General features: G+C 38.1%; 1 protein-coding gene across 4 annotated transcripts in view; it reads right to left on the bottom strand.

Annotated features, from left to right (window-relative positions):
• Positions 1-8351: 8351 nt before the first annotated feature.
• The window catches only part of SLTM (SAFB like transcription modulator), a 42277-nt gene continuing 28381 nt past the window's right edge, over positions 8352-22247 (bottom strand). For all 4 annotated transcript variants that reach the window (XM_032417122.1, XM_032417121.1, XM_032417119.1 and 1 more), the window contains 12 exons: positions 20309-20458; positions 19956-20059; positions 19698-19864; positions 19124-19209; positions 18737-18900; positions 16077-16257; positions 15208-15332; positions 14216-14386; positions 13038-13352; positions 12780-12924; positions 11240-11400; positions 8352-9317 (listed from right to left, as the gene is read on the bottom strand). In XM_032417122.1, the coding sequence (XP_032273013.1) occupies positions 9209-9317; positions 11240-11400; positions 12780-12924; positions 13038-13352; positions 14216-14386; positions 15208-15332; positions 16077-16257; positions 18737-18900; positions 19124-19209; positions 19698-19864; positions 19956-20059; positions 20309-20458 (1878 nt within the window). In that variant the 3' untranslated portion in view covers positions 8352-9208. The remainder of the gene's footprint in view (positions 9318-11239; positions 11401-12779; positions 12925-13037; positions 13353-14215; positions 14387-15207; positions 15333-16076; positions 16258-18736; positions 18901-19123; positions 19210-19697; positions 19865-19955; positions 20060-20308; positions 20459-22247) is intronic.

Genomic DNA, 22247 nt, shown 5'->3' on the forward strand with positions numbered 1-22247 from the left:
TCTGCCTTCGGCTCAGGTCATGATCCCAGGGTCCTGGGATCGAGCCCCGCATTGGGCTCCCTGTTCAGCGGGAAGCCTGCTTCTCCCTCTCCTCCCCGCCTGTGCTTTCTCTATCACTGTCTCTCTCTCAAATAAGTAAATAAAATCTTTAAAAAAACTTTTTTCTTCAGCTTTTTGAGGTATAATTAACACATAGGTATAAGTAACACATTGTATACACTTATGGTGGACAGCCTGTTCTGACAGGATACATTGTGAAATGATCACCTTAATCAAGCTAATTAACATAACCATCAACTCAACAGTTACCATTTCTCTTTCTCCTTTCCTTCCCATTCCTCCCTCCTTCCTTCCTTTTGTAGGGAGAACACTTCAGATCTACCCTATTAGCAAATTTCAAGTATACAATACAGTATTATTAACTATAGTCACTGTTGTACACAAGAACTCATTTTCATCTTGCATACCTCAAACTTTGTAGCCTTTGAGCAACACTTCCCTATCTCCCCCTTCCTCCCATCCTAGCAACCACCACTATACTCTCTGCTTCTATTAAATTGACTATTTTAGATTCCACATATAAGTGAGATCATGCAGTATTTGTCTTTCTGTGTCTGGCTTACTTAGCATGAAGTCCCTCAGATTCACCTATGTGATCCCAAATGGCAGGATTACCTTCTTTTATAAGGTTGAATAATATTCCACTGTGTGTATGTATACACACACACACATACACATCAATATGATGTATATCACATTTATCATAATATGATAAATCTCTTTATCCATCAATAGATATTTAGGTTGTTCCCATGTCTTGGCTATTGTAAATAATGCTGTAATGAACATAGACATGCACATAGCTCTTCAAGATCTATACTTCATTTCCTTAGGAACTATCTCTAGAAATTAAAAATGCTCTCTTGACCCAATTTAAAGGCCCTAGCTAAGTAGCAAGTCAGTTTCCCTTCTTGAGTGGCTGAGTCCACACCCTAGCCAATTCCCTTACTGGGCTCTCATACCCTGGGCCACGATGCACCCACCCTAATTACCCTGCGGCCAGGTACCAGACAACTAAGGACAATCCCTATGCAGCCAAGTGAAATTATTCAAAATAGCTGATCCTCAGGAGAGCCCATGAAACCTAGCTAACCTCATCCCACTTGCCATACCTAAGCTGCCCCTTACTTCTCTAATTTGCTGTTACCATGTCCCGGGGTGCAACTCTCTGTGCTGCACCGCATGGAAGCTTTAACTCACTCAGAACTGTAAGTAACAGAGCTCTGCCTTTCACCTATCCAAGTATTTTTGTATTGTGTTCCACCATCTTTAAAGAAGAATCTTTAAATCTATAAAACAATTAGAAAAGAAGGGCCTATAAAAATGATCTAAGTTTCCACCTTAAGGAAAGAAAAAGCAAATTAAACCCGAACAAGCAGAAGATAACAAAGAGTAAGATCAGAAAAAATGAGTAGAAAATAGACAAAGGATTAAAAAAAAAAAAAATCAACAAAACCAAGAGCTGGTCCTTTGGGGGTAAAAAAACTCTAAAATTACTTTAGCCAGATTGATCAAGAGAAAAAGAGCAAAGGAAAAAATTTCCAGTATCAGAAATGGAAGAGGTGGCATCACTACAAATCCTACAGATTGTAAAAGGTAACATAATGAATAATTTTCTGACAATAAATGTGTTCACTTAGGTAAAATGGATAAATTCCTTGAAAGACAAAAAGTACAAAAATTGGTTCAAAAAGAAACAGGAAATCTTAATAGCCCTACGTCTATTTAGGAAATTGAATCTATAAATTTAACATCTCCCCAAAAGAAAATTCCATGCCCACATAGTTTCACTACTGGTAAATTCTATTAAGCATTTAAGGAAAAAATACCAATCTTATACAAACTCTTTTAGAAAAAGACAAAGGAAGAAACATTTCTCTATCACATTGTGCAGCCAGCATTATCCTCATAAACATTACAAGAAAACTACAGACTATTCTTCATGGAAACAATGCAAAAATTCTTACCCCCAACACAACAAAAACAACAGAAAAACAAAGAAAAAAACCTCAAACTTTCCAATTTCAAAACTGACTATAACGCAACAAAAATAAAGGTAGTGTGATACTAGCATATGGACAAATAGATCAATGTAAGAGAATTGAGAGTCAAGAAATAAAACCATGCGTCCATGGTCAACTGGTTTTTGACAAGGGTGCCAAGACTATTTGGTGGGGAAAGAATAGTCTTTTCAACAAATGGTGCTGGGAAAACCAATGATACACATGCAAAAAAATGATATTTGACCCTTACCTGTAACATATACAAAAATTAACCCAAAATAGATAATACTCCTAAATGTAAGAGCTAAAACTGTAAAACTCTTGAGAAAACACAGTGGTAAATTTTCATTACTTCTGCTCTGGCAACAGATTCTTAGAAATGATACCAAGAACACAAGCAAGAAGAAAAAAAAATAGACTGTACTAAGTCAAAATTAAAAACTTTTGTGCTTCAAAGGGTACCATAAGTTCAATGACAACCCACAGAATGGGAGAAAATATTTGGAAGTCATATATCTGACCAGGGACTTCTACCTAGAATTCTTACAACTCAATAACAAAAAGGCAAACAGAACAATTGAAAAAATGGGTAAAAGGTCTGAATAGACATTTCTCTAATGAAGATGTACAAATGACCTATAAGCAAAGGAAAAGATGGTCAGTGTCATTAGTCATCAGGGAAATGTAAATCAAAACCACAACGAGATACCATTTCACACCCACTACACTGGATAGAATCAAAAAGTCAGGTAAGTAAGCATTGGTGAGAAAGTGAAAATGCCAGAACCCACACATGGGGCTGATGGAAATAGAAAATTAAAGGACAAATGTGGAAAATAGTCTGGCAGTTCTTCAAGCAATTAAACATAGAGTTAGCAAATGATCCAGCAATTCCATTCCCAGGTGTATACCCAAGAGAAATGAAAACATATGCCCACATAAAAACATGTACAGGAATGTTCATAACAGTATTATTTATAAAACCAAAAGGCAAACACAAACCAAATGTCCATCAACTGATGAATGGATAACGTGTAGTATATCCACACAATAGAAAATCATTAAACCATAAAAAGAAATGAAATATTGATAACATGCTATAACATGGATGAACCTTGAAAACATTATGCTAAGTGGAAAAAAGCCAGTCACAAAAGATAACATGATTTCACTTACATAAAATACCCATAATTACCAAATCTATTGAGACAGAAAATGAATGCTTAGGATTGGGGAGGGCCAGGGAAATGAGAGACTGAGGAGGTTACAGTAAAAAGTACAGTGTTTCTTTCTGAGGTGATGAAAATGTTCTAAAATTCACTGTGGTGATCTGTGAAAGTACTAAAATCACCGAGTTGTACACTTCAGTAGGTGAATTGGATGGTATATGAATTGTATCTCAGTAAAGCAGTTTTGAAAAAGTCCTTCAAATTTTATTAAACCAAACCCAGCTATATCAATATCTGGAGATAGAGAAAGAAAGGAAAAAAGAAAAAAGAAAGAAGGAAGGAAGGAAGGAAGGAAGAGAAAGAAAAAGAAAGAAAGAAAAAGAAAGGAAAAGAAAAATCATTACTGAGTATGAATTTTCTCTACTATGCAAGGTTGATATTTTAATATCAATGTAATTCACCATATTACCAGAATAAAGGGGAAAACCCATACAATCATCTCAGTAGATACAGAAAAGGCCTTCGACAGAATTCAATACCCATTTGTAATAAAAATTCCCAGTATATTAGGAATAGGTGGTAACTTCCTCAACCTCATAAAGGATATAAATGAAAAGGCTGAGAGGTGACATCACACTTAATGGCAAAAAAATTGAATGCTTTCCCCCTAAAATTGGAAATTACGCAAGAATGTCTGCCCTCACTACTCTTATTCAACATTCTATTGGAGATACTAGCCAGTGCAGTAAGGCAAGAGGGAAAAAAGGCATTGAAATTGGTGAGGAAGATCTAATGCTACCTTTGTTTCCAGAAGACATGATGGTGTTCATGGAAAACCCTGAGGCATCTACAACAAAGCTAGTAGAATTAAGAAGTAAATCTAGGAAGGTCAAAAGATACAAGGGGCACGGGCGCCTGGGTAGCTCAGTCGGTAGAGCATGAGACTCTTGACTTCAGGGTTGTAAGTTCAAGCCCCACATAGGGTGTAGAGATATACTTAAAATCTTTTTAAAAAAAGATACAAGGATCAATATACAAAAATCAATTATGTTTCTATGTACTAGCAATGGACAATATGATATTAAATACTTTTAATACAATTTACAATAGCATCAAAAATACTAAATACTTAGGGATAAATTTAACAAAAAATGTATTATGACCTACTCATTGAAAATTATAACACATTGCTAAAAGATATTAAGGAAGACCTATTAAATGAAGAGATACAATAATTATGGATTAGAAGATACAATATTGTTAATGTCAGTTCTCTCCAAATTTAATCTATATATTCAACACATTTTCATTCAAAATCCCAGCACCCTTTTTTTGTAGAAATTATCAAGCTGATTTTAAAAGGAGTGGGATTAGCCAAAATAATTTTGAAAAAGCATAAATAACAACACTGGAAGAATTATATTACCTGATTTTAAGACTTAATATAAAGATACAGTAATCAAGACAGTGTGGTATTTGTGAAAGTATAGACACAGAGATCAATGGAACAGAACAAAATCCAAAAGTGGATTCACACATAATAAATAGATTTTTTTTAAACAAAGATGTTAAGGGGGCACCTGGGTGGCTCAGTTGGTTGAGTGCCCAACTCTAGACTTTAGCTCAGGTCTTGATCTCACGGTCATGAGTTCAAGCCCCACTTCAGGCTCCAAGCTGGGTGTGGAGCCTACTTTACCAAAAAGAAAAAAAAAAGAAAAAACGAAGGTGATTACAGTAATTTCTAGGAAAAAGATAGCCTTTTCAACAAATTATACTGGGGAAACTAGATATCCATATAGAAAATAATATACCTCAACCCTTAGTTTATGCCATACATAAGTCAACTTGAAATGGATTTTATCTAAATGTAAAAACTAAAACTATAAAAGGCCCAGAAGAAACACAGGAAAAAAACCTGTGATCTTGGGGATAGGCAAAGATTTCTACCTAGAGCAAAAATATTTCTGATCTTTGAAAGAAAGAAATTGATAAACTGAACTTTATCAAAACGAAAAACTATTTTTCAAAAGGTAACATTAAGAAAGTGAAAAGGCAAGAGTGCCTGGGTGGCTCAGTCAGTTAAGCATCTGCCTTCAGCTCAGGTCATGATCCTGGGGTCCTCGGATCAAGCCCCGTGTCTGGCTCCCTGCTCAGCGGGGAGTCTGCTTCTCCCTCTCCCTCTGCCGCTCACCCTGCTTGTGCTCTTCTACTCTCTCTCTAATAAATAAATAAAATCTTAAAAACAAAACAAAACAAAACTATTTTTCAAAAGATACCATTAAGAAAATGAAAAGGCAGGAGCACCTGGGTGGCTCAGTCAGTTAAGCGTCCAACTCTTGTTGATTTCGGCTCAGGTCATGATCCGAGGGTCCTAGGACAGAGTCCCACTGTGCTCAGAAGGGAGTCTGCTTGAGATTCTCTCCTCTCCTTCTGCCCCTCCCCCCATTAGCGTGTTCTCTCTCAAAAAAATAAATCTTAAAAAAAACAAAGAAAATGAAAAGGCAAACCACAGACTGGAAGAAAATATTTCCAATATATATCTGATAAAGGACTGGTATCCACTACACATAAAGAGATCCTGCAACTCCGTTTAAGACTTTAAAAAGCACAATTTAAAATGGGTATTTGAAGACACAATTCACAAAGATAGATCAGTGGTCAATAAGCACATGAAAACACTCAACATCTTGTCAGCAGGGAAATGTAAACTAATACCACAAGATAGCTCTATACACCCATTAAAATGGCTGAAATAAAGACTGACAATACCAAGTGTTGATGAGTCCGTGGAGCAATTTTTACCCTTTACGTTGCTGATGAAAAATGGTACAACCACTTCAGAAAGCTCTGTAGCAGTTTCCTGTAACGTTACACACACCCTTACTATATATGCATATATGCCCTACACTGGATGAAATGATTTGATGTTCTTATAAGTATGTGCCTATGTTTGAATCTTGGTTCTAACCCACTTGCTATCTTTATTACCTTGGATAAACTTCTTTAGTTTCCACACATATACAACAGGAATAATAATAGCACCTACACCTAAAATAGTACCTACACCTACAACATAACATTGTTGTGGAAATTAGTTAATGCATGTAAATTACCTAGTAACAATGCCTAGCACATGTAAGTACTCAATGAACAGTAACTTCTGTGATGACTCTGAATCATACTCATTCATATTTAACATGCCTGACACAGTTATTAGGAAATGTAATTCCTCCAAGTTGTTATTGATGTTTTTAAAAATTATTTTGACTAATCTCACTCCTTTGCACTTCCATGTAAGGTTTAAAATCAGCTTGGTAATTTCTACAAAAAAAAGCATGCTGGGATTTTGAATGAAAATATGTTGAATACATAGATTAAATATGGGGAAAATACACATATTAATCACCTTATTGTGTGAGAAAAATTTTTTCCCTTTAATTTCCTGTGATTCAATGATCAGAACTGCCTATATATTTTTTAAAGATTTATTTTTTAGAGACTGAGAGAGCGTGTGCATAAGCGACAGGAGGGGCAGAGGGAGAGGGAGAGACTCCCCATTGAGCACGGAGCCCAATGTGGGGCTCAAACTCATGAGCCTGAGATCATGACCTGAGCTGAAATCAAGAGTCGGACGTTAAACCTACCGAGCCACCCAGATACCCCCAGAGCTGCCTAAATTTTGAATTTTTATTATAATGGAAGTTGGACAGTAGGAATCATAAAGGTTGATAAATCTAGGGATAAACAAATTGGGGTCCATAAAGATTAAATTATATGCTTCAGCTAGTAGGATCAGAACCAGGCTCAAGACATTCTCTTGATCTAGTCTCTCAATCTTGGTACCCCGCTAAAACCCTTTTAAACCCTTCTCAGAGGGGACTCTCTAGTTAACAGAATGAAAACAAATGACTATAATATATAATAATAATAATATTAAGATTTCACAGCTTAACCAGGACAGTTCTGAAAGCTATGGACACAAGTTCCTAAAGTTGGTGCACAAGTCCTCCTTTGTCCATTCCTGAGTGGTTCAACTACATAAAGTTACTAATCACCAGTTGACTAGAAAATTCAATTAATCAGAGCACCTCATCCCCACTGGCAAAAGATGGGGTCTCTAAAACTGAAATAATGTGTTTGAGCAGTGATGAGGAAAACTCTCCTACCCACAAAATCACTGGCTGTTCTTCAGAGAGCGTTTGGTTTTACTTACTCTGGACTCTATCAGTGATTCTCAATGCCACCTGCACATAGGAATCATCTGGGGGAACTTCTGTGGAACTTTTGTGGAAATGTCTGGGGGTGGGCCCAGGCTTGAGAACCACTGCCCTAGCTCACCCAGGGAGACCTCCAATTTTGTCCAGCTGGCAGCTCTACCAGTGCAATTCTCTATTTAACCAGCAACCTTTACAAACGGAAATCATCAGTTGTGGGGTTAAGGAGGGCCAAAAAGGTTATGAAACCCAGAGCAATACAAAAGCACCAGTTCCCCAAAAGGCCAAAGACCAGGATACTGTGGCTACCCACGCCACTCAGAAGTCTGAGTCATCTCATGAGCCCGACACCATGGCCACCAATGGACATTTACAAGAACTTCTACAAAGACTACTTCCCAAATCAAAAGGTGGCCTCAGGGTGACCCCTTATTCCCATCCTTCCCTTTATACGAGCACCCAGACTGTTGAATTATCCAACAATCTAGACTATTTGGATTATTCATCACTGATTTATAGGAAGGAATATGGGAGGCTTTAAGAGGTGGTATTCAGAATTCACCTCGAAGGGCTTTCTTAGAAAAGATGCCTTTAAAAAAAAAGCTGTAAGATTTCTGGTTAACTCACCAACACTTCACCAGAGCGTGCTACCCAGCTACTGAGGTGAAAATCAAAGTGAGATTTATTTCCAAGGAATAAAGACCAAAAGACTGCCTTCATAGCTCTAAACCTAGTCACTTACTTTGGGTTTAACTCCAGAAAGGGGAGGACTAACACCTAAAAAGCTGGAAACAAAGACACATACACTTCCAGGTGTGGATTTTTATTTTCACAAAGAGACAACAATGCCTTCCCACATACAAGTATTTACAAAACCCAACTGATTCACCAAGCTAGAACCTGGGTTTTTTCCAGTTCTCAACATAGTTGGGAACATGGAAACATTAGTACCCACACAATTCCCAGAGATGGAATTTATCCACCGAACAGTGTAGATTACCTAATAAAAGTGCACTTACCTGCACAACTCAGTCTAAAAACCTCAGTGATACAAACCTCATGGCCAAGGTTTCATTAATCTATTTGGTTTCATACCATGCAAACCCGAACAAGTGTGCTGCTACACTAACCTGAAAATCGGCTCTCATTTTACAATTAAAAAGGTTCTCAACGCTTTAGCAACTATACAGAATATGAAGGTTTATTTCAAAAAAGAGTACATTTTTTTAAACCAGGATACACAGATGCACTTAATGTAACAGTACCTTCTGCAAAAATAGGTTACATAATACTCAGAAATGCAAGGAACAATCTTATTCTCTAAAAATTAGACAGCAGACTTTTTTTAAGCTTAGACAGCCTACAAAATGGAGGCTGAAAACGCTTGGTGACAAGAAACTCCAGAGCCTGACACCACAGAGCTAATGCTGCAAATGAAACTACTACCACACAGCTGCAAACTACTCTTTATATTCACACAGCGTTAAACAAAATGGTTTTGATTCCATCTTTTCAAATGTGTCTCGGTGCTGCAAGAAAAAAAGTTGAATGATACACAAAACTATTAAAAGTTACAACGGAACTATTTAAACATCTTCTCCAAAATTGAGAAAAGCAATCATGTTAAATTTTAAAAAAAGAGAAAAAAAGAAAAGTCTGACAGAACTCTCAAGCAAGTCAGAGGTCCTCTTCATAAGTAGTCAAGTAAAGTTTACAGGAGATTTCAATAAATTATCTTGAAACCATGGCAGAGAGCTAATTTTCAGAATCGTCGTGGAGGTCCACCCTTAAATGGCTTAAATCCGGAGCCACTTCCTCTTGGCATGGAATTGCCACTGATTTGTACAATTCTATTAATTGGGGATGCATTACTGAAAAAGGTTTAAAAGAAAAAATTGTCAAGAACAAAAGAATAAATTACAGCTAATACCTATTAAGTGTTTATCATTTATCAGGCACTGTTCTTTGTACTTTACCCGTATTAAATAACTGACTCTTTTCAACAGTTCTGTGAGGTATGGACCATTACTAATCCCACTTTCCTGATGAAGAAACTGGGATCTGGAGGTTAAGTAACTTGCCCAAGATCACGGCTAATAAATGATGGAACAAGGATTTGAACTTGGGCACTCTCACTTCAAAGTCTCTGCCTCACAGTAAGCCAATTAATGGGATGCACATGAATGGATTGAAGCAGTGGCTCTCAGAGTGTGATCCCCAGATCAGCAGCATCGGTATCACCTAGGAACTTGAACCTCCAAGCTAGAGGACATCATCACAGAATCATTTTTGGATTTCTTTTGGAGGAGGATGGATTTTTTTTTTATACGTGTAATGGCAACGTAGTAGGTACTAATGAGCGACACGGGAAAAAAGACCCACCAAAACACCCTACAACCAATTTGGGAGACAAAAACCCATGGTGAAACAGTTTAAGTAGAATAAGATCAGACTACATAAAGGTTCGAATGCCTGACTGAGGATGGCAGGTTAGATCTGTGACCAGAGAGGCAGCTCATGACTTTGGAGCAAATAATGGTATAACAAAACAGTTCTAAGAGTTAAACTTATAAATAGTGTGAGTAACAGAGAAGGTAAAAGACTAATCTGAGAAGCTGAAATGAGGAAGAAGGCATATCTATTACAATTATTTTTTAAAAATGGAACCACATTTAGAAATTTATGCTAGGGGTGGAAGAAGATAAAAGATGAGGCCCAGTCTGGGTGAACAAGATGCACAGTGGCACTGGCAAATTAAAAGAAGCTGAAGGCAACACGTGGAACATGAAGGTTTGAAACAGGAGAGGAATGAGTTTGCCTGTGACCCTGAATTTATGGAGACGGCAAAACACTTACATAAAGATCACAATATAGAGCTAAATATCAAGGGCAGTATCTGAAGTTCAACCATCTGAAGGAGCCAGCAAAGGAAATCAAAAGAGCAGAAAGAAAAGTCTGATGCATTAGAAAACAGAGGAGTATCCCCCCGAAAAAGAAAAGCCACAGTGAGCAATAGTGCTTAACCACCAAGGACACTGAGAGCTCAGAAAATAAAGGAATATAAATGTATCTAGAAAAAAGGCATTGGTAACCTTTGAAACCAAAGGTGGAATGAGTGCCAAGGCCGTGCAGACACAGATATAATAAACACTCACTCACTCCAGTCTGACGGTGGAACTGACCAGCACAGCAGTCAGCTGGATCAGCGAGCCCGCCCCGCTTCTAAGACAGGGGAATGGGAAAGACAGAAGGGCACGGAAGAGAAGGGGAGACCAGACTCGCCAGCTGAGGGGCCACAATGGATGCTGGTGCACAAGACAAAGCTCACCTCTGAGGATACGAACAGGCTCTGGGATAGTTAAATGTGCAACAGTTTTGCTAGAGCTATTGGAAAAGGGAGGGAGCAGAACGTACTTTCAGTCTCCTCCTTTCTAGGACTGCTTTCTAGGACTTTTAGGAGTGACAGGCAGTGAACAAGATGACAGTTCAGACGTGAAGTTGGTGCTCTTTATCTACTGGATTATGACACACACACACACATACCTGGATCTCAACCCATGGGGCAGAATGCCAATCAATGAACTTACAATGAGGAATATAAACTAACAAATTAACATCCGCTGCCCAGCATATAATCTCGGGGAGATCCGGAGTTAACATGGGGAAATGTGTAGGCTAAGCTAGGACTGTGACCGCTAGTTGCCATTCAATCTCTCAGAAACTATCCTGCCCTTTAAGGAAAGGATAAAGGTTTGGATGAATGCCGGCAGAAAAGTCTTAACCGGGTACTTACCTCGCGTGTTGGGTTATCATGCCTGCTGCTGTCCGGCCATCACCCATCCGCCTTGCATCATGATAGCCGGGCCCTTGAGAAGGTGGACCATGCCACTCTTTCCTTGGTCCACTTGTGTCCCGTCCGTGGCGTTCAACCACATGTCGTTCCTCAGGGTAGTGCTAAAGAATCACATATTAAAAGAAAAGTCACAACACCCGCAGCCTCATGCCGACTCACTTATGCTGGTGTGCTCTTAAGTGTCCGAAACAAATCAATAAGGTGTTTGAGAAGAAAAGGGGGTGAATAATACCAGAGCACATGCAAAGAGTTTCCAGCTATTTTGTACTGAGAAGCTGCTCAGGCTTCAGGGCAGGGTATGGGGGCAATGTAATTTCTATTTCCGTAGCTTTCAGCATGCATGTACTTTTTGACCCTCGAGTATTTCTAGATCCATATATGATGCCTGGATGGATAGATGTGTAAGAAGGCACAGTGAGGGGTCAAAACAGTACAACGAATCAGGGTAGGGTGTAGGATCAACATGCAAACAGCATACAGACACGGTGGTTGTCGTCCTATTTCACACAGTACTCATTATTGCTACGATTCTTACAAGGTCTTACATACATGACTATGAAAAACAGAGTGAATGAACCTAAGGAAACAAAGGCCATAGAACTAAAGATCCAAGGAAAGCAGAGTCAGAAGTGATGACACTTAGTCTACAGAAAATAAAGCTGAAGGTACTGTACAGAGATATAATATTGGCAAAACAATTTATATTAGGAAAAACAGCATTTTCAAGGGAGGAACAGGATCTCCTCCTCAGGATACCTTTTCTAAGTGGATATCGGAATGCGGGGGCCAGTCTATGAGTTTTTACTCTGACTAAGGCAGAATATCTGGATTACAGACCCCGTCTTAAAAGTTCTGCTCATGGGGGGCACCTGGCTGGCTCAGTCGTTGAAGGTCTGCCTTCAGCTCAGGTCATGATCCCAGGGTCCTGGGATCGAGCCCCACATCGGGCTCTCTGCTCAGAGGGAAACCTGCTTCTCCCTCTCCCACTCCCCCTGCTTGTGTTCCCTCTCTTGCTGCATCTCCCTCTGTCAAATAAGTAAATAAAATCTTAAAAAAAAAAAAAAAAAAGAATTTCAGGGCTAGCATCCTACTTCTTTGGACTATTAATGCTTTTGTTTTTGTCTTAAGATTTATTTATTTGTTTGACAGAGAGAGACACAGCGAGAGAGGGAACACAAGCAGGGGGAGTGGGAGAGGGAGAAGCAGGCTTCCCGCGGAGCAGGGAGCCCGATGAGGGACTCAATCCCAGGACCCCGGGATCATGACCTGAGCTGAAAGCAGATGCTTAATGACTGAGCCACCCAGGCGCCCCTAGACTATTAATGCTCAATTGTTGACAGTAAAATATGAAAAACATTAAGATCTTTTATAAGAACCTCGTCTCCCAATCGTTCCACTCTAACTAATCGAGGCCACATCAAAATGGTAAATCCTCGGAATTTATTCCTGAAGAGGTGACAATACATCCTCAAGCATTTACCTGTGTTCCACTTCCTCGGTCTGTGATCACACCTCTGTCTCCCTCTCTGTTCCCGTAGCCCGAAGCATTACTGCGACTGCCAGGGGGAGCCCCTCTCACGCTGTGTCCTGATACTTCCCTCCCAGATCGTTCCGGCCTTTCAACTCTGTTAAACAAAACCCAAAGACATCGACAATCAAAACTTTATTACACCTTTTTTTCCTTAAACCCAAATGCGTTCTATGCCACCGGCTGGGCCCTGGCAACTACTCAAGATACCTTGTTTCCCGTTTGTCGGAGGACATGCCGCTGTCACTTTTCCAGGTGGTTGGTCTGGATGGATTGGGCCCCGCTTCTCGAGGATGTCTAGGGTGAGTGATATCAGGCCTGTCATGGATGATCACTGTTCTCCTCTCGTCTCGTTCTCCCCGGACTTCTCGCCTGTCTGTTTCTCTAAGTTCATTTCTTGGTGGTGGAGGTTCATTTCTTCTGGAATCACTGAAATTTTTGGGATACCTTTCAAAACCCGGATCTTCTCTTCGTGCAGTAGGGCGTGTTTTTTTCCCTTCACTTTGACCAACAAAGCGTTCTCGCCTATTGATTATTGAGAACAAAGAATAGAGGTCCTGAGATGTACTTACTTGGCCTTATTCTTAATTGTACTTGCATAACTTATAAAAATCACAGCTTCTTTAAAAATTAACTGAAAGCAAAGTCACCAAAAAAGCCACAACTTTGATTATAATAACTTATATTCTAAATGTCTGGTATGAAGATTGTTGTTTAGCATCTGGGAGGAATTAACATCAAACACTCAAGTGACTACTGACCTGAAGGATATTCTAGTGTTCTAAACAGTTGAAGCACATCCAAAGCTAACAGTATTCCACCTAGTTTTAAACAAGGTTAAGAAGATAAAGCCAATCTACTTAACCTTGTTACGGTGGCCTATTAAACTAATTTTTTTCCAAAGTCTATTTATTTAAGCAATCTCTACACCTGACCTGAGGCTCGAACTCATGACCCCAAAATTAAGAGTCTCATGCTCTACCGAATGAGCCAGCCAGGCGCCCCAAACTAATTTTGAATACTGAATCACATTTACATTAATAAAAACAAAAACCAAACATAGGATTTGTTCTGAACAGTCAGATCTGAGCTGTAGTACTTAAGATTTTAATAGCGAACCAAAGTTATCATTAGCAAGGCTCATGTACCAAATACAACTTTTTTTTCTTTAAGATTTTATTTATTTGAGAGAGAGCGAGCAAGAGAGAGCATGAGCTGGGGGAGAGGCAGATGGAGAGGGAGAAACAGACTCCCGGCTGAGAAGGGAGCCTGACGTGGGGCTTGATCCCAAGACCCTGGGATCAGGACCTGAGCTGAAGGCAGATGCTTAACCTACTGAGCCACCCAGGCACCCCCCAAATACAACAACTTTCAAGGTATCTATCTACCTTTCAAAAGACGAAGACTGTACTGTTGAACTCTCAGGAAACCTGCCCCTCTCTCGGTGATCAAAGTCATTAAATCTGTTTTGCTGGCGAGAATAGTCAGATCCATGGCTGAATCGTGCATCTGTATCTAGAGACAACTTTTTATTCTCGCTCCAGTAAGGATCATCTCGCCTTGAAGAGAAATATTTGCTCATTTATATAAATTAGTTGTATAACACTCCCACAACACTTACTTGGAGTCATACATACCACATGCTAGGAACTGTGGGTACAGAGGCTAATAAACTCAAGACATAAAACATTCTGTTACAAGAACAAGCTAGCAAAGAATTAATTATCAGATTGCATAAAGTCATATAGTGTTAGAGGAATTTCACAGGAGAGGAAATAGTTGAAAAATGGTCTGTTTTAAAATTCGTAAATGGAAAAGACAGCTACCATTTTATAATAAAATTCTAACCAAGAGTCCACAACCTTTTCAGTCACACTAACTTCGGAAAGGTTCGACAGGTAAGTCCCAAGCACAATTCATTCATTCCATGTATTTCTCAACACAATCAACTAAATCTCACAGAACTTATATTAAGAAAATTAAATGACTGCATTTGGGTATCTGTTAAGCAGCATGAACACAAACACACAATGCCCTCTTTCCAAGTCTGTCACTTCCAAGTTTATCTGCACTACCCTGTCAGAATTTTCAAAATGGGTCTGAGTTTGAGAACCATCATGGAAGCCTACTATGGTGATGTATTTCCAGTCATAATGGAAAAACATTTGGCAACAGGAAGGGAAAGGGAAAAAAGAGCAGACTCTGTCTACTTGACGATGCACTGGATCCACTCCAGTCCTGCAATCATTCCCATCCCTACTGGATCATGACCTTTGATTCCAGTGATGGTTGCCTGTACTTGCTAATCCTCCAATCAGTCTTAGTTTGGAAGGCATAAGATAGCAAGTGTTAACTGTTAAAGAAGAAAGCAGGCAACTACCTATGATCTACATCACGTGGGCGTTTCAAAGAATTCCTTTTCTCTTGTTCGTAACGAAGCTGCTGCTGTTGCCTTCTCAGCTCCTCTCGTTCTCGAGCAATACGTTCGGCTTCCTTACGGCGTTCCTTCAGACAACACAGAAGGAAGAACCAACCAATGCAAAATGAAAACACAAGGTAAGTACATGCGCAACCTTGTTTCATCCTGTCATTAAGAAACCACCATAGGCAAGCACCGGGCAAAACACATACCTGGGACAAATATATAAACAAAATTGACTTCAGAAATCAGTAAGCTAGGCTATGGCTATTGTTCTGCAACATTAAAAATAACAGAGATTGGGTGGTGGAAGTTGGCAGGTAATTGGGAAGGTCAGATTTAGTTTCATCATTTGACTGAAACAAAAGCACCTAAAGGGAATTAGATATAAAGTTCTTAATATGTCTGGAAACTAAAGTGCTTAAAACCCTGGATGCAGTTCTGCAAAGAGAGGCATTATTTCCTTCCAGCCTTGGGAAATCATTCCCACTCTACTATGTAAGGAAATAAGTTATTATTTGCTGAGACTGGGATAGTGACAGAGCCTGGATTACAACTACTCTGGACTCATAGTCCTATGCTCAGACTATTAGGCTGCCATGATATTGCAGAGCTTGAGTTATTACCAATTGGCTAGAACAAAGTCACTACTAAATGTATTTTGAACTAGCACCTAAGTGATTGTTATCTTTCAGGGACACCTTAATAAATGCTCATTAGCTGAACTCATTCTTCAGAAGCTTTACAACAAGTAAAGCAAATTTTAGGGCAAAAATCACAGGGTTTGAAAAAGGTCAGTTATTTAAGATGAAAAGATTTTCTGACTGCACCTGTTCAATACGAATGCGTTCCCTTTCCAAGCGTTCGCGTTCCATTCTCTCTCTCTCTAGTTTTTGCCTTTCAATTTCTAGGCGCTCTCTCTCTCTCTGTAAGCGTTCCCGTTCTTCCCGTTCACGAATTATTCTAATGCGTTCTCGCTCTCGACGCTCTCTTTCTGCAATCTCTCTTCGTCTAACAAAAATCAGTATTTAGAAATACTTAAATTATGCTAGCACTGTGTGAAAGAGAATAGCTTTTGAGTTTGAATTTTTCCTTGAGGTTGGCAATTTTAAACTTCAACTCAACCTAAGTAGTTTTAATGTAATTGGAAAGAGAACTCAAAATAAAACTTTAAACAGATTCCAATGCTGTCACTTATTTATTAAGACTGTCAACTGAGGAGCTGAATTTTATAGAGTAGTTGCCTCTTAGAGGATTCCTGTTTAAATAAAAATCCCATAATAATAGCCCATTAGTGAATCGACATTTTAAAAAGGAGATATTCTACATATATGAATTTCCAAAACTACAACTTCTACTGTTTTTGAGAGGAAAATTTCCAGTATCTAGTATATGGTCTACCTCCTTAAGCAAGGTATACCTTATTTTGATGACTTGGGGTCATACCCATCAACATGAATTATAGCAAATGCTACATATAATAAAATGTGGCCTTACTTTAAGGGCCTTTTTGGTGTTCACCGGCCCATGCTTCTTTGAGTCAGGACACAGTTCAAATGTATGCTGAACTGAATGAAGTTACTGTATTGGGACTTTTAATCACGTTTTTGTCATCCCCTCACTCTAAGGCCCTTCGTGTACTCTATCACCATGTCTTCTTCTAGCAGCCCAGTGGTTCTCAGTGGCTCAGTGCTGCTCCCATGGAAATCTGAGGGCCATATTAAATTATCGCAATGACCATGGGGGCTGTTAGCAGCATTCAGTAAGTGGGGACTACGGATTCTAAATATCTTATGATGCATGGAATAATCAGGATAGTTCTGCACAACAAAAAACTGTCCAACACTTACACCTTTCAAATGCCATAATGGACATTCATGTCATTAAAACAAAACAAAATCACCTTAAAAAAAAATATGGAGCCTAGAATTTGACTCATTTTTAATAAATGCTAGGTCGGTTTGTTTGCTTTGGCATGGTTTTATATACACTAAAATTTCTAGAAATGCAACTCCATGTAAATTAGAGGAAAAATGATACTTTCTTAAGACCTTCACCAAGAGCTGTTCACCATTTCAGAAATCATGTAGTAATGTCAACACCACTCCTGGTATTTGACTTACCAAAATGACACACCAATATCAGTCTGCATTTGTAGCTGTCACATTTTCATTGAGTCTAAAGAGGGTTGTAAACATCTGACTACTTCATTAGGTCTTCTAGAGAGTCGTGCCTAAACATTCATATCTGGAATATATGCTTCATTATAATTTACTTTTATTTCTTCTTTATATTAGAGTTAAGGCATTATATTGGTTTTTTGGAAATTATTTATATAGGCATATTATGCATTTGTAAGCCTATTATGCATCAATTACATTTCAGCAGAGTAAAGAGGATGCTGTGACTATATATATATACACACACATATATATATATACACACACTTTATATATATTTACACTTTATATATGTATATATATATATATATACATATATAAAGGGGTGCTGGTCTGATAGACCTGAGAATCACTGCTCTAGGAGCTCCCACTCTCTCATCCTGATTTATCATCTACATAGGAATCTCAGTATATTGGGACTTCATCAAAAAGAGAAAAAAAAATGGGTTCTCAGTAATGCAAGGATTATTTCCTTCTAATAAAGTATGTGGCAATCATAGTACTATTTAAGTTGTCAAATGTGTCTGGTTGTTCCTAACACTCCTGTGAATGAATAGATGAAATCCCATGATAAAAGACCTCTCAATGAGATAGGTTAATATTTGGAAATTTATATTACAAAACACTTTCACAAAAATATTTTAAGTGGCATCAAAAAACTGACATAGGAAAGCAATGGTCGCATTCATGGTGAACTGTTGAGACACTGCCACTAAAAATAGAAATGTTTTGTTTTGTTCTCAGTTTGTTTTAAAGAGAATGCTTGCTTCAAGATAGAGCTTGAACACAGTAAGGTTCACAAGGCGAATCTTCCTTCACTTGGGCTCTAATCCAAAGTACAATCAATTTTTCATAAAATGTCAACATGCTACTTGAACACTGTAGCTTACACTGATACTATCTTATCTCAACATCATTTTTTCCTTTAAAGTCATGTTTTTCATGGCGGCAGCTTTGGAGTAGAGGAAAGAGCATTGGACTTGGAGTCAGAAGACTTGGGTCTGAGTCCCGACTCTGCCACTCATTAGCCATGTGGCATTGGAAGAGTCATTTAGCCTCTCTGGGCCTCCATTTTTTCAATTATATAATGGGCGCACCTAATCTTACAGAACAGTTGAGACAGAGATAACAGATGGAAATGTACTTTATAAAATGCTATGCAAACTTAAGAAATCATTAGGTTTTACTGCACTTGTTAAAAGTGGCCAATAGCTTTCTGTGGGAATACAATTTCCAGAAATCTGGTTTGTAACTAGCGTTAAAGATGTACCTATAGTTAAAGACAGGTATAAAATAGACTCTTTTCCTACCTTCGAAGTTCCATTGCTCGTCGCAATCTTTCAAAGCGAACTAAATGCTCTCTTAGTCTTTGTTCCTTCATCTTTTCAAAAGGCAAGATGTCTTTCCTTCTATAGTCTTTGTCCCTTTTTTTATCTAGGCTAGCTCTCTCCTTTTCCTTGCTTCTCCCATGAATCTACAGGGAAAAAAAAGGTTATAACAGGACTAGAAGTTAAAATAGTTCGGGGTTTTGGTTTTCAAGTTCAGCTGGTCATTTTAAAAGGTTAAATGAGTAATGACATTCTATTTTTCTTAGATTTTCAAGCACAGAAGTATGCAAAAAAATGGTTACAGAGATACTAAATTATCTTCTTTTAGAAACAGGGAGAATAGGATACAGCATCCGTCCAGAGACTTACTTTCTCATATCTTCCTCTTCTTGATGGCCTACAATGATCTCCTTTAGTTTGGTCTAGTATTACCATATGTCCTGGACTCTTGGAACCTAAGAGAAAAAAAAAGTAGATAAACAAACGCCTAAAAAACATTTCATTAAAAAAGACAATCAATATAATGTAAAAATGCTGAATTCTTAGATAGCCAGATATTCAGAAACCAGTGCATGAAATAAAAAAACCTACTTATTCTATGAGAACTTAGTTGCACATAGTTTTTAAAAATAACTCAATCCACAAACATAAATACTTTCTGTGATACCAAAAGATCCCAACTCAGTTACACAACTACGAATCAATGGCCGTTTACAGCCAGCCCAGGTCTTCCAGTAAAGGGGCTCAGCTGGAAGAACACCTTTGTTTCCCAAGAGCAGAAAAGACAACTAGTGCTACTGGACCTCCCTTTCTACCACAGTGACATCTAACAAAATTTAAATATTTATCTGGACTGTAATCTCAGGTTTTCCCTTCCACTGTAAAAATGAAGTTGTAGAAAGCATTAGAAAAGGGATCAAGAAGAAAGATACATATAGCATACTTATTCGCTTCTTTTCTTCACTTTTTTTAATCGAGTCTGAAGTTTGGCCACTTGATCCATTATCATTCTTCTCGTCTTTACCTTCTATTTTCTTAGTCTCCTTGCCTTCCTTTTTTTCACACTTCTCAGACGACCTTTTCTCTTCTTTTTTGACAGAGGCTTGTGTCCTGACCATACCACCCAAGAAAACAACAAAATGAGAACTACTTCATCAATTTCCCAAAAGTCTATGTGCTTATCAAAAAAATAAATCCTTACTTGCTACTTCTATCACTCATATTTTTTTTGTCTCCAGAACTTCTTGAACTACTCTTTTCATCATTTTCTTTCTTCAGTTCTTTCTTAGAAGGATCACCTTTAACCTGAAAGGTTTAGATAGGAAAACAAAACAAAAAAACAGTAAGTTACATTTATGATCATAACAAGTATGTTGCTGGGACAAAATCTGGAAAACAGGAAGTAAAAAATCTGGAAAATCTGGAAGTAAAAAACTAAAAATAAATACTTAAAAATTATACCAAATTCTACTCCCTACTGGTATAACATCTTTAAATCAAGCATTACTGGCCCTCAAAGTAACCTCCCTTTTATATACAATTAGGCAAGCTTACTTTTTCCACAGAAATCAGCTGTCCATGCAGCTCAGTGCGATGAAGATGGGCAATACATCTGGACACCTCTGTGCTTGAAGACATGGTTACAATGCCATAGCACTTTGCCCCAGGACTTCGAGCATTTGTAACTACCTTTGCACTCAGAACCTATAACATAAGATAACACTTTACAAAGTTTTACAACTACATACATTTCTGAGTAAGTCAAATTTCACAAGTAAGACTATTCAAATAAAACGGTATGTTCAGGATACAGAAATTCATGATGAAGGATAAATTTAGGATATGTATTATTCTGTTTCATATTCTTGTGATCACTATCTACTTTGCTTGTAAGTACTTAGTAAATATTCAGGGGAACAATTTAAAGTGTCAAAAAGCAATTTAACCTACTTTTATTTATTTTTTCTTTTTTTTTTTAAGATTTAATTTATTTATTTGACAGAGAGAGACAAAGCGAGAGAAGGAACACCAGCAGGGGGAGTGGGAGAGGGAGAAGCAGGCCTGAGCAGGTAACTCAATGCCGGGCTCGATCCCAGGACCCCGGGACCATGACCAGAGCCGAAGGCAGACGCCCAACAACTGAGCCACCCAGGTGCCCCTATTTTTTTCTTATTAATTTTTTCAAATATATAGCCAAAACACAGTCACATCAATGAAATAATGGCACAATTAATGAAAGCAAAGAAATAATATTCTCAATTAGATTTGGGCCAAACTTCCCCTACCATAAGTCCACCCTGACTCTCTTAGAGGAAAAAAAAAAAAAAAAAGGTAACTTTCTAGAAAGTTTCTAAATGAGTGTTAACAATTTTCTATAACAAGTAACTACAAGAAATTTCAAAAAATGAATAAAGAATCATCCACATATAAAAAAAGCAGTCTTTAAAACAAACCCTACAAAAATACACCCTAAAGAGACACACTTTGTTTTGTGCTTTTAAAATTTATACCAATATCAAAGTGACAAAAAATTTCAATTCTATAAAATCGTTAAGAGAGACAAGGGATGGGTGAGTAAGAAGAGAAGTGAGAGAACAGTCTAGTGCTGAACAAAGAGAAAGACAGACATAATGCCATGAAAAGGTAAACAGGGAATTTAGGAGGCTGTGTGGTGTGAATGGCTGGAAACTATCAGCTTTTATCTCAACTCTGGGAAAGGCAGACTTGCCCCAACAGCAACTTGATTTTTAAGCCCGACGTCTTGTTACAACGGTGTCCTTTATATAGTTTTAGTCCCAGGAAATGCCAGTATTAAAATATTGGTTTTGGATCTCTAACAATAAATTACCAAGGCTAATCATGTGACTACAATTCTCAGTATTCTGTATCTGACACCTACAAGAATCCTTAACACTCAGGCAACTCTCTATATTAGAAGGAAAAAAAAAGACTCCTGAAATCAACAGGATAGATTTTTGTAACATTCATTACTGGTTATTTACCAATACTAGTCATTAATAAATATTCCAAAGCCTACTGTGTGCACACAAAGTACAGCAGATAAAGTCTCTGGTATCAAAGAGCTTACACTGGTGTAGATTACATACGATGTATTAATGAAAACCAAAAATATAAGGTAGAAAGTAGTGAGTGCCTTAAGGGATACAGATCGACTATAATTCAATTCAACAACTATTAACTGACTATTTAATTCATTTAATTATTGACTATTCTTCTCTTCTATTAGGTCTTCCCCTTATATGCCAGGGAAACCTTTCCTGATGAACCAACTATAGCAAACCCTCCCCTTTTTCCTTTCTTAGCAACTCTTTCCATCATAGCACATATCACAACTTCTGATTAAGTATATTTTTAACAGTTTTACATTTTTCTCCACTACTGTACGAGAATCTGTATGATGACAGGGACATCAGCCCCCACCCCACCCCCAAACTCTATATCCCATCGTCTAATACTAGTCTACCTATATTTT

This window comes from Phoca vitulina, unplaced genomic scaffold (assembly GCF_004348235.1).
Source record: "Phoca vitulina isolate PV1807 unplaced genomic scaffold, GSC_HSeal_1.0 scaffold20, whole genome shotgun sequence".
NCBI lineage: Eukaryota > Metazoa > Chordata > Mammalia > Carnivora > Phocidae > Phoca > Phoca vitulina.